The sequence below is a fragment of the Oncorhynchus keta genome, chromosome 17 (genome assembly GCF_023373465.1).
Source record: "Oncorhynchus keta strain PuntledgeMale-10-30-2019 chromosome 17, Oket_V2, whole genome shotgun sequence".
Lineage (NCBI taxonomy): Eukaryota > Metazoa > Chordata > Actinopteri > Salmoniformes > Salmonidae > Oncorhynchus > Oncorhynchus keta.
The window spans coordinates 4,600,682-4,614,161 of NC_068437.1; the positions used below are offsets into that span (position 1 = coordinate 4,600,682).

The 13,480-nt window shown below is 41.9% G+C and overlaps 1 protein-coding gene across 1 annotated transcript; it reads left to right on the forward strand.

Moving 5' to 3' along the window:
* The first annotated feature begins 1,605 nt into the window (after nt 1-1,605).
* On the forward strand, nt 1,606-12,365 carry LOC118396315 (guided entry of tail-anchored proteins factor CAMLG-like). Its single transcript, XM_035790434.2, has 4 exons — nt 1,606-1,910; nt 7,767-8,230; nt 8,391-8,456; nt 10,977-12,365. Exons 1-4 carry the CDS (start codon nt 1,748-1,750, stop codon nt 11,175-11,177), a joined length of 894 nt encoding a protein of 297 aa, XP_035646327.1. The 5' UTR covers nt 1,606-1,747; the 3' UTR covers nt 11,178-12,365.
* The last annotated feature ends 1,115 nt before the right edge of the window (nt 12,366-13,480 follow it).

Consider the following 13,480-nt stretch of genomic DNA (forward strand, 5'->3'; position numbering starts at 1 on the left):
CATTGAAATGTTAATGACATGGGGGGGGTCATACCTGTATGCATTCTATGGGTATATAGAGGCAAAACAGTCAGTATAAGGATGTGCTTTATAATCACATGGTACTTTAGATGATAACTACACCACATTTCCCGCAGAACAAGGATACCCAGTGGAAACGTTTAATAGAGTCATTATAGATTAAGTGTACAAAAATGTCACGGCAGCCTATTTTCAAGTTGGCCACAATTGATTTTAATGTGGAGGAACTGAATAGATTTTTCAATGCCATAAAGGGACAGATATTGGTGTAATTAGACCAACAAAGGCAAAAAACGTGTGTCACTATGAGGAAAATGCCCAGAGATGTGAGTTATATGTATTTAGCAAAATATTACCACGGCAGCTGATAAATTACTAAAATGTAAATGTAATAATGGTGGAAATATGACATATGACAAAAAAGGCAGAAAAAAAGGTTAAGACGGTCTTGAGACGAGGTTAAGATGGCCTTACGAGATATTTTACGTTTTCTTCCATGATATAAGATCAGTCATTTAACATGACCTTTATGTGCTTTTTTCAATACATAAATGCTTAAAATTAACTGATGAAGATGATCTCATAGAACAAAATGTATAACATTTCCTAAGCCTGTATTTACCAAATAAGTAGTTTTTGGCCATAATAAAAAAAATTAAAAAAAAACGGCATTCATTACACCAGGCTATCGAACCATGGTGGAGTTAGTCCCTACAAAAAGACGCCATTACTATTTCTCTCTGTAGCTGGGTGGATGTATTGGTGCCCTCTGGTGGTCGTGGGTGGGGGTCGGCCCCACTCTCCTGGTGTTGGCCCCACTCTCTGGCCTTCTCTTCCGATCTCACTAGTGCAGGGAGCTAGGTGGATGTAGTGGTGTCCCCTGTTGGCCATGGGCGTGGCCCATCTCCGGCCCATCTCCCTGGGTCGGCCTCTGCTCTCTCTGACCCTCTCCCGCGATACCCCTGGGGCAGGGAGCAGGCTGGATGTAGTGGTGCCCCCAATGGGCACTGGCAGGGGTGAGGTAACCTCCCTGGGGAAGGGAGCTGGGTGGATGTGTTGGAGCCCCCGGTTGCCATAGATGGGGGCTGCCCCCCGGTTGAACTTCGCCCTCTCCCCCCCCATCTCCATGGCATAGGGAGCTGGCTGGATGTAGTGGGGTCCCCTGGTGGCCTTGGTCAGCTCTGGGGGGGTTGCCCCTACCCCTTCAGGGTTTCAGGGTTTAAGCCCCCATCTCCAGGTGTCATGACAGGTGTAATGAAAATGTAAAAATTAACATAAGGGGCATTCTAATCACCTGTAAATACATACTGGACAGGTGTAATGAATATATGTAAAAATGTCCATAACGAGCGTTCTAATCACCTGTACATACACACTGGACAGGTGTAATGAATATATGTAAAAATGACTATAAAAAGCGTTTTAGTCACCTGTAAATACACACTGGACAGGTGTAAAGAACAGGTGTAAAAATGACTTTTGACACTTGAAAAAAAGCAAGTGAAAGAAAAAGAAGATCATTACAAATGTTAAGACGTGTAAAACGATTTGAACCTTTTGGCTTTACGTAGATGATGAGATCATCAACGTGCGCGCTACACAGACAATAAAGGCAGGCCCCATTCTGTTGTATCCGGCTGCAGTAAAATGCAATAATCTAAGAATTTGTCTACAGGATTAGAATATTGTGTCTTGTATATGAAATAATCGTAATATTTCTGAAACCATGCAGTGTTCAGATGACACTAGTCTAAATACACCAGAAGAGAGACCCTGTCTTTCTTCTGCGCAAAGAAGAGCAGAAATTCGGAGACGAAAATTGCTCATGAATTCTGAAGACAGAATGAACAGAATTGTGGGTTTCACCAAAGCTGAAACTGAAAACGACGGTAAGGAAAACCTAAGTGGTGGTCAATGGTTTGCTCGCTGATGAGACAAGCGAATTGTTTAGCTTGATGGCTTATATTAGCTTGCAGCTAGCTTCAATGGACAGTCAGATCGTTACTCTTTTCCAGCTGGCTGATAGGCGTTTTTAGATCAATCAATCATGTTTTTTTATAAAGCCTTTTTTACATTGGTAGTTGTCACAAAGTGCTTATACAGTAACACATCCCAAAACCCAAAAGAGCAAGCAATGCAGAAGCACAGTGGCTTAGAAAACCCCCTTGAAAGCCAGAAACCTAAGGGACAGATCGAAATTTACTGTGAGTGTCGTAGCATGCCACCAGCATACCTCTATCTCTGGGGTTAGACCGAAACTTTTCTTCCTTTTCTGTTTCCTTTTCTCTTCCTTTACATATCTCTATCTCTGGGGTTAAGCCTAAACTTCTATTCCTTTACATATCTATATATCTGGGGTTAAAACTTCTATTCCTTTACATATCTCTATATATCTGGGATTAGGCCTAAGCTTCCCTTCCTTTTACATATCTATATATCTGGGGTTAGGCCTAAACTTCTATTCCTTTACATATCTCTATATATCTGGGGTTAGGCCTAAGCTTCCCTTCCTTTTACATATCTCTATCTCTGGGGTTAAGCCTAAACTTCTATTCCTTTACATATCTCTATATATCTGGGGTTAGGCCTAAAACTTCCCTTCCTTTTACATATCTCTATATATCTGGGGTTAGGCCTAAACTTTTATTGTCTATTCCTTTACATATTCTATATATCTGGGGTTAAGCCTAAACTTCTATTCCTTTACATATCTCTATATATCTGGGGTTAGGCCTAAGCTTCCCTTCCTTTTACATATCTATATATCTGGGGTTAAGCCTAAACTTCTATTCCTTTACATATCTCTATATATCTGGGGTTAGGCCTAAGCTTCCCTTTTACATATCTATATATCTGGGGTTAAGCCTAAACTTCTATTCCTTTACATATCTCTATATATCTGGAGTTAGGCCAAAACTTTGTTTCCTTTACATATCTTTATATATCTGGGGTTAAGCCTAAACTTCTATTCCTTTACATATCTCTATATATCTGGGGTTAGCCTAAGCTTCCCTTCCTTTTGCATATCTATATATCTGGGGTTAAGCCTAAACTTCTATTCCTTTACATATCTCTATATATCTGGGGTTAGGCCTAAGCTTCCCTTCCTTTTTTTGCATATCTATATATCTGGGGTTAAGCCTAAACTTATATTCCTTTACATATTTCTATATATCTGGGGTTAGGCCTAAGCCAAAGCTGGATTCCTTTAATACATATCTCTATCTCTGGGGTTAAGCCTAAACTTCTATTCCTTTACATATCTCTATATATCTGGGGTTAAAGCTTCCCTTCCTTTTGCATATCTATATAAAATCTGGGGTTAAGCCTAAACTTCTATTCCTTTACATATCTCTATATATCTGGGGTCAGGTTAAGCTTCCCTTCCTTTTACATATCTCTATATCTGGGGTTAGGCCTAAGCTGTTTCCTTTTGCATAGGCCCCCTTTTGCATTTTGCATAGGCCCCATTCTCATCTGGAGGTTGGGCATTTTTTTGTCTGTCTGCAATGTGTCTGTATCTATGTAATTGTATATATATTTACGTAAAAATGGGGACCGCAAATTAGTCCCCTGATTTTTATTGTGCAATCCCGGTCACTTTTTGTGAATATATGTATTTTTTTAAACTGACAAATAAAATCAATCTGAACTGTGCAGTGGCCAATTGATGAATGGAAAGAGACAACACCAAACGTTTAATGACATTCGGAGATTGTCAAACCAAGCCTTCGATACTGGGCAAGCCTACAAGGTAGGGAGGGATGTGTTTTCTGTTTGTCGAGATCTGATTTCCTCCAAGCTGATCATTGTCTGCAGCCAGCTCTGATTGTAGTGTAATGAAACAGGAGAGTGAACTTGTCTGTGTTGGTGGGCGAAACCTCAACCTTCTTGCCTGTAGGCCTGCGTGGCTTCGACTGTCACAAAAGCATGCTGGAGTGGCATGTTTATTAACACAGGGTCACTACAGCAGGTTATTGTTAATTGAAATTAATGTAATTTATTTTACAATACAAGGAGAGGCTTGTGTGAAAATATTTTTTACATTGGGGAGGGGGGTGCATTTAAATGTTTTAATAACTCATTGAGTTGGACCATTTATAAAGTTTGCATAGAAAATAGATAGTTAAAATGGATATGCACCCTATGTTGTGTCTATAAAAACACCTGGATGTAATGAAGTCACACCTTTACATTTTTTTGTAATATATTGTCTCATACAAATGTAGTGGTTGAAGTGCTTCCATTACCAATATAGGTAAATTTGCGACAACCCTCCCACATCTGTTTCATGTCTCTGGTAGCCTGCCAAAGCCAGCATGGATAGAATGCAGTAACTGACTAATAAATCACATTTTATTTGTCACTTGCGCCGAATACAACAGGTGTAGACCTTACAGTGAAATGCTTACAAGCCCTTAATTAAGAAGTTAAGAAATTGTTAAGTAAAAATATACAAAATAAAAGTAACATAATTAAACAGCAGCAGTAAAATAACAATAGCAAAATACAGGGGGTACCGGTACAGAGTCAGAGTGCGGAGGCACCGGTTAGTCGAGGCAATTGAGGTAATATGTACATGTAGGTAGAGTTATTCAAGTGACTATGCATAGATAATTAACAGAGTAGCAGTAGCATAAAAGAGTGGTCTGGGTAACCTGTAAGCTGTTCAAGAGTCGTATGGCTTGGGGACAGTCCACGTCTAGGAGTCTTAGGGCCTTCCTCTGACACCGCCTGGTATAGAAGAGGGTGAGGTCAAGAGTTTTATTTTTCCCTCTGGTTGCCCATTTAACATGCTGGTAGAAATGAGGTGAAACGGATTTAGTTTCCCTGCATTAAAGTCCCCGGCCACTAGGTGCGCCGTCACAGGCTAAGTGTTTTCCTGTTTGCTTATGGCCGTATACAGCTCATTGAGTGCAGTCTTTGTGCCAGCACCGGTTTGTGGTGGTATTTAGACAACCACAAAAAATACAGAACTCTCTTGATAAATAGTGTGGTCTACAGCTTGTCATGAGATACTTTACCTCAGGCGAGCAAAACCTCGAGACTTCCTTAGATTTCGTGCACCAGCTGTTGTTTACAAATATAGATAGACCGCCAACCCTTGTCTTACCAGAGGCTGCTGTTCTATCCTGCCGAAAAGCTTAAAACCCTGTATGTTTTTCGTGTCGTCGTTCAGCCACTACTCGGTGAAACATAAGATATTACAGTTTTTAATGTCCCGTTGGTAGGATATACGTGATTGTAGTTTGGCTATTTTATTATCGATTGATTGTACGTTGGCTAATAGGGCCGATGGTAAAGGTAGATTACCCTCTTTTGGCAACCGATCCTTACAAGGCACCCGGACCTTCGTTCTCGATACCTCAATCTCTTTCTGCTGCGAATGACGGGGATGAGGGCCTTGTCGGGCATCTGAAGTAAATCCTTCCCGTCCAACTCGTTGAAGAAAAAGTATCCCTCCAGTACGGGATGAGTAATCGCTCATCACAGTGGCAGAAACATTATGTATGAAATAAGTTGCAAAAAAAAACATACACAATATTACAATTGGTTACAGGAATGTAAAACGGCAGCCATCTCCTTGGCACAATTCTCTTCCAATATTTGCCATATTCTAATAATGATCATGTTCCAAAGTATCGCCACGGTCTGTGCCATGATGTAGCCACAACTGTCATATGGTGAAACTTGCACTCCTGTAGATCTGAAATAATTGGATGGTGAAACTTGCCAGCCATAAAAGCAAGGCGAAGCAATTCAGCAGCCATTCTTGAAAATCAGGACAATCCTTGTCCTGTATAGAAACATTATTAGATGTTTTTTTTAAATAGGTTTTGCAAGCAGTAGGCATTTAGAATTAAATGTAGGTCAATGGAAATCTGCCTAATATATTCTAAACTTCCATGTTTAGTTGCAGGGGATTCGTTTGCATTTAGAAAATGCTCTGTTATTAAATTAAAATGTTTTGGCTCCATGAAGTAACCAAACAATGTTTACGCTGCCATCTTGACAATTTCAAATCTTCTCTCATTGAGAAGGTTGGTCAAAAATTCACATTACCCTTCTACAGTCTGCTAGCTACTATGAACCCGTGGCATGTATTTATGGATTCCAAGGGAAGCCAGGCTTCCCCCAATGTACCAAGAAAAAAACATACTAAATGATTGATATTTTTGTCTCTCAATTCACAATAGGCTGAATGTATCTCACCAGAGAAAGCATCCGAGCGAACGAAACGGCACCTCTCTCGTCTCAAAAGTACCAGTCAAAAGTTTGGACACACCTACTCATTCAAGGGTTTCTTTATTTTTTACTATTTTCTACATTGTAGAACAATAGTGAAGACATCAAAACTATGAAATAACACATGGAATCATGTAGTAACCAAAAAAGTGTGAAACAAATCAAAATATATTTTATATTTGAGATTCTTCAAAGTAGCCACACTTTGCCTTGATGACAACTTTGCACACTCTTGGCATTCTCTCAACCAGCTTCATAAGGTAGTCACTTGGAATGCATTTCAATTAACAGGTGTGCCTTGTTAAAAGTTAATTTGTGGAATTTATTGCATTTATACAAATAATTTATAAAATAATAGCCAATCAATGAGCTCAACTGTGAATGTTCCTGGTGCACCAAAAACACGTGTCAAGGGAAGCCAGATTGGATTTGGATTCACACCAATCACATCACATCAGAAGGCAAACCTCATTGACAGAACTTGAATTGTTGCATCTCGTTGTGTTATTGTCCTCCAGTGGGTAGCTAGCTTTTATTGTATTTTTCCTAAATTAGCCATGCATGTAGATTTGGACTTGGGGTTTTACTTAGTTCTCCATACTGGCCAATGGTTATAACGGAGATTCTGATCCAACCATAAATTCATACATTGTTGTGCCCCTGGCCTGAGAGGATGGAAGTTCAATATGTAGCTAGGTTTAGTAGGCTAATGTTAACTAGCTCGCCTGGCTCATCGTTGTCCATGAAAAGAAGTTAGGCTAGCAAGCAAGCATTTTAGCCAGATAACCTAGGACAACAAAAACTCCGAACTTGCTTGACCATGCTGTAGGTCATGTAACTGTTTGTTACATGCGATATGTTTTGTGGACTTCACCAGAAACATGTTCTGCCCTACCAAGCAAAAAGGCAGTAACTGCTCATTTGGTCAAAAATGAGTTAATGTAATTTTTGCTACATTAAATAAATGCTTAATTATGTGGACAAGTTTCCTACCTCTATTGTGTCTTGGAGAAAATGGGGGGGGGGTCATGTTAGCAGGAACTGCATAAGGTTACTATGAAACCAAGGTAAATAAAAGTAATTTTTCTCAATTCCACGCTATGAGCAGTTACTGCCTTTTTTATAGGGCAGTGTTGCTCTCTGGTTTTGTGATTAAATGAAGGTATGGTTCAATTTATTCTGCCACTTTCTTCTTATTGTTCTAGAGCAATTATCACAAACCAGGTTGTATTAAGGCTTTTTTCCTGGCTTGGCTTCCCTGTTGATTTTACCCACACACTGCTATTCAACCATGATGCAGTGCGCTTGAAAATAAACATCAGTGTGAAATGTGCTGTAGTCATGACAATTCAGCGCTCTTCTGTATTATCTAACTAGCTTACCAATTTGCATTCAATATATGACCATAGAGATTCTATATATGGATATCACATATAAATGAAGTTAGCCTAATCCGTTACACTGACAATGTCATGTCAATCCCGACCTTGTCCCAACAGGATCATCCAGAAGTGTTACGGCACCCATGTTCCATCTGGACTTGGACAGGAGCGACTCGTGGTCAACATACCCCTCCCCCAGGCTGTCTCCATTCCTCCCAGAGGCAGTAGGCAGCAGCCACCCCCACAGTGATCTCCCAGGATATCCCCTGCCAGACACCAGCGAGGTGCTGGGTGGCGGTGTGGACAAGGATGTGACACCGGGCGTCCGTCAGAGGCCGCGCGGAGAGGCCCAGCTAGCAGCTGATGAGCCCAGCCACTCCGGATCCCCACGCAGAGGGTTGCAGAAGTACCTGTCCCGCTTTGATGATGCCATGAAGCTCAGAGGCCAACTGGCCAATGAGAAACAAGCCCAGGAGGCAGCTAGCTCTGACCCAGATGAGTTGGACTCCTTCAGGCTCTTCAGGCTTGTTGGCAGTGTCCTCCTTGCTATCTTTGTCAGGGTTTTTGTCTGCAAGTATCTGGTGAGTCTGATCAGAAAAGTGTTGTCTCTTCCCTTGAGAGCTTTGATTTAGTTTAATACCACTGACTTACTCTGTTTTAGATTATGCAGTATCTATGGTAATATGAGAGTAAGGATCTGTTGAAGCAGTTCATTAACTAGGCTACTCTTCCCTTTTGCAGTCCATATTCGCACCATTCCTCACCCTCGAACTGGCATACATGGGGTTGTACAAATATTTTCCAAAGGTAAGAGATACCGCTTCATCTTTTGGCATTAATACACTGCTCAAAAAAATAAAGGGAATACTAAAATAACACATCCTAGATCTGAATGAAATATTCTTAAATACTTTTTTCTTTACATAGTTGAATGTGCTGACAACAAAATCACACAAAAATTATCAATGGAAATCAAATTTATCAACCCATGGAGGTCTGGATTTGGAGTCACACTCAAAATTAAAGTGGAAAACCACACTACAGTCTGATCCAACTTTGATGTAATGTCCTTAAGTCAAAATGAGGCTCAGTAGTGTGTGTGGCCTCCACGTGCCTGTATGACCTCCCTACAACACCTGGGCATGCTCCTGATGAGGTGGCGGATGGTCTCCTGAGGGATCTCCTCCCAGACCTGGACTAAAGCATCCGCCAACTCCTGGCCAGTCTGTGGTGCAACGTGGCGTTGGTGGATGGAGCGAGACATGATGTCCCAGATGTGCTCAATTGGATTCAGGTCTGGGGAACGGGCGGGCCAGTCCATAGCATCAATGCCTTCCTCTTGCAGGAACTGCTGACACACTCCAGCCACATGAGGTCTAGCATTGTCTTGCATTAGGAGGAACCCAGGGCCAACCGCACCAGCATATGGTCTCACAAGGGGTCTGAGGATCTCATCTTGGTACCTAATGGCAGTCAGGCTACCTCTGGCGAGCACATGGAGGGCTGTGCGGCCCCCCAAAGAAATGCCACACCACGACTGACCCACTGCCAAACCGGTCATGCTGGAGGATGTTGCAGGCAGCAGAACGTTCTCCACGGCATCTCCAGACTGTCACGTCTGTCACACGTGCTCAGTGTGAACCTGCTTTCATCTGTGAAGAGCACAGGGCACCAGTGGTGAATTTGCTAATATTGGTGTTCTCTGACAAATGCCAAACGTCCTGCACGGTGTTGGGCTGTAAGCACAACCCCCACCTGTGGACGTCGGGCCCTCCTATACCACCCCCATGGAGTCTGTTTCTGACCGTTTGAGCAGACACATGCACATTTGTGGCCTGCTGGAGGTCATTTTGCAGTGCTCCTCCTGCTCCTCCTTGCACAAAGGCAGAGGTAGTGGTCCTGCTACTGGGTTGTTGCCCTCCCACATCCTCCATGTCTCCTGATGTACTGGCCTGTCTCCTGGTAGCGCCTCCATGCTCTGGACACCACTGACAGACACGGCAAACCTTCTTGCCACAGCTCTCATTGATGTGCTCTTCGAACATCTAATTCCAAAATCATAGGCATTCATATGGAGTTGGTCCTCCCTTTCCTGCTATAATATCCTCCACTCTTCTGGGAAGGTTTTCCACTACATTGGGACTAGAGGTCGACCAATTATGATTTTTCAGCACCGATACCGATTATTGGACGACCAAAAAAAGCAGAACAATTTTTATATGTACATATTTGTAATAATGACAATTACAAAATAGTGTTCATTCAGTATTGTTAACCTAATATAAAACATAAATAAAATCTATTTAGTCTCGAATAAATAATAAATAATTAAACATGTTCTATTTGGTTTAAATAATGCAAAAACAAAGTGTTGGAGAAGAAAGTAAAAGTGCAATATGTGCCACGTAAGAAAGCTAATGTTTAAGTTCCTTGCTCAGAACATATGAAAGCTGGTGGTTCCTTAACTTGAGTCTTCAATTTCCAAGTTAGAAGTTTTAGGTTGTAGTTATTATAGTAATTATAGGATTATTTCTCTCTCTCTACCATTTGTATTTCATATACCTTTGACTATTGGATGTTCTTATAGGCACTATATGATTGCCAGCCTAATCTTGGGAGTTGGGGCAGGTAGCGTTCTCCGCCAAACCCAGATTCATCCGTTGGACTGCCAGATGGTGAAACGTGATTCATCAATCCAATGGCAGCTAGCTTTACACCACTTCAGCCGATACTTGGCATTGCGCATGGTGATTTTAGGCTTGTAGGCTGCTCGGCCATGGAAACACATCTCATGACGCTCCCAACGAACAGTTAGTGTGCTGACGTTGCTTCCAGAGGCAGTTTGGAACTCAGTAGTGAGTTTTGCAACCCAGGACAGACGGTTTTTACGAGCTTCAGCACTCGGCAGTTCCTTTCTGTGAGCTTGTGTGGCCTACCACTTCGCGGCTGAGCCGTTGTTGCTCCTAGACGGTTCCACTTCACAATAACAGCACTTCTAGTTAACCGGGGCAGCTTTTGCAGGGCAGAAATTTGACGAACTGCCTTGTTGAAAAGGTGGCATCCTATGGCGGTGCCACATAGAAAGTCACTGAGCTCCTCAGTAAGGCCATTCTACTGCCAATGTTTGTCTTTGGAGATTCTATTGCTGTGCTCGATTTATACACCTGTCAGAAACGGGTGTGCTGAAATGGCAGAATTCACAAATTTTGAAAGGGGTTTTTACATACTTTTGTATATATAGTGTATACCAAATGGGTCAGGCATATATGGTCATAACCTGTGTATTGTGCATACATACACGTGTAAAAACTTTCCGTCATCCACCAGGTTGAGAAGAAGATGCAAACTACAGTGCTGACTGCCGCGCTCCTGTTGTCTGGTATCCCTGCTGAGGTCATCAACCGCTCCATGGACACCTACAAGAAGATGGGCGACGTCTTCGCTGACCTCTGTATCTACTTCTTTACATTCATCCTCAGTCACGAGATCCTGCTGTTGGTTGGTCCAGAGGAGGCTGAGACTCCCTGATGGACAGGAAGTCCCTGTGCTATGGCGGTGTCACAGAGGTGGACATTATGCTGACCCCTGATACTGATCCTTTACCCTACCTCCTTCTCCATACCATTTCCCTTCCTGAGTCAGTAGATCCCATAGGGGAGAGAGGGTCGAGGTGCAATGTCCGCAGGTAGATAAGGGAAGAAGACCGAAATAACAGGTTGAACAAGGTAACATAACATTAATTTGGGTTCTGACCCTCTACGACATCTTGTCGATAGGAGCCGCTTTAAGTTCCCTTTTTATTTTGCTTTCTACAATGTTTATATAAGGGGTCCAGTTACTTTGCAATTTTTGTTTTGTTTCTGGGGAATTGATGGGGAATTGATTTCTCATTTGGATGACAGGAGATGCATTTGTCATTCAGGGTTTTCTGAATATTGCCTATGATTTTTTTTTTTTCACCCTTGTATGCTTAGAGTCTAAACTCTTATTACATTTACCTTTTAATCTGGGCTAGGAAAAGGATAGGGCTCCCGAGTGGCTCAGCAGTCTAAGGCACTGCATCTCAGTGCTAGAGGCATCACTACAAACCCTGGTTCAATCCTGGGCTGTATCACAATCGACCGTGATTGGGAGTCTCAAAGGGCGGCGCACAATTGGCCCAGCGTCGTTTGGGTTTAGCCGGGGTAGGTCGTCATTCTAAATAAGAATTTGTTCTTAACTGACTTGCCTAGTTAAATAAAGGTTAAATTTAAAAATGAAAAGGATGGCTTAGGAGTGTCTTTTTGGAAAGTGTGTGTTGTCACTGCTATTCAATGTGGGAGCAGTGGGATCTTATAAGCTTCTATATCTGTGCTGGATAACTCTGTGGAAATGTCATGTATTGCTATCCCAGCCTCACTCAAACTCTCTGTGGCATGTTACATCATCTGTTAATCCCTCATTGCACCCAAATTAATGTATTCAGTTTGAGACTGGTTTTCTATGTAACTTCATTTGGTGTGATATCTTGTTTGTCAGATTTACTTGCTTGCTTTACATAATGTTTTGCAATCATTTATATTTTTTGTGTAAATGCTGTATTCATAATTTATTTCATGTGAAATATTGAAATCGATATCGACACAAAGATATAGAGAAGCTAATGTTGCTTCTGGTAATAACATACTGGAATTAATATGCTGTATTAAACCAATAAAACCTTGGAGCATTTCACAATTGTCTCTGGTTGATTTTTAGATCAGTCAGTCATCAAACTCCTATCTCAATGGTGCTGCTTCATTCGACCTGAGATGTAGGCTAAGTGTACATATGTGACCTTGTTCATTTGGGTTGATATCAGTAGGCAGGTTTCCCTTGACCCAGGTTTATTTGACAAAAGCAATGATGCAACAAATTACGACGTGTATTGAAACAGCAAATATAGGAGACATCTTCAAAATATCAAGTTTTTATCTGTTAGACGGGTGGATTTTTCATATGTAGAACTTCCGTTATTGTGACAAATTACAATGGAAACTGTTTTTCAAATCATGATTGCTGAATCATTTCGGCAATCACTGAATTTAATTTTATTGCATTTATTTTTTTGAATCCTTTTATCCCCAATTTCATAGTATCAAATTGGTATTTACAGTCTTGTCTCATCACTGCAACTCCCCTACGGACTGGGGAGAGGCGAAGGTCGAGAGCCATGCGTCCTCCGAAACACAGCCAAGCCACACTGCTTCTTGACACAACGCCCGCTTAACCCAGCCGCACCAATGTGTCAGAGGAAACACCATACGCCTGGCGACCGTGTCAGAGTGCATTGTGCCCGGCCCTCCACAGGAGTCGCTAGAGCGCGATGGGACAAGACCATCCCTGCCGGCCAAACCCTCCCCCTAACCCATTTTGCACCGCACTCCCGGTTGCGGCCGGCTGTGACAGCCTGGACTCGAACCAGGATCTCTAGTTGCGTAGCTAGCACTGTCTAAGGGACAGATCGATATTTACCGGGTGGAGGTGGTCCAAAACAATGTTTTTTGCTTTGTGGAGGATTGGGCACGGGAGAGTAGTGTTTTTTTTCCCTGGTTTACATTTGTTATTTTTTCTTTTGCTCTTATTTTCCTTACAATGGCTTGACTTACTTTTGATATTACCCTAATAAAGTTTAGAATAGTTTGTGAAGGTTTGGTATGGTGTCTTAAGCTTTAGCTACTGCAGGCCTATGATATGAAGGCATTGCATCCCTGCACTCCAACTCACTCCATCAGTTGAACTTGAGGTGAAGAAGTTTGTTTCAGGCCTACCAGAGTTACTTCTATAATCTACCAACATAATGCTTCTCTTTA

Excerpts from the sequence above, each read along its gene's own strand:
- LOC118396315 (XM_035790434.2), top strand. The coding sequence starts at position 1,748 with ATGCAGTGTTCAGATGACACTAGTCTAAATACACCAGAAGAGAGACCC. Across the intron at positions 1,911-7,766 it reads AGCTGAAACTGAAAACGACG|GATCATCCAGAAGTGTTACG; the intron begins GTAAGGAAAACC and ends TTGTCCCAACAG. Across the intron at positions 8,457-10,976 it reads TGTACAAATATTTTCCAAAG|GTTGAGAAGAAGATGCAAAC; the intron begins GTAAGAGATACC and ends GTCATCCACCAG.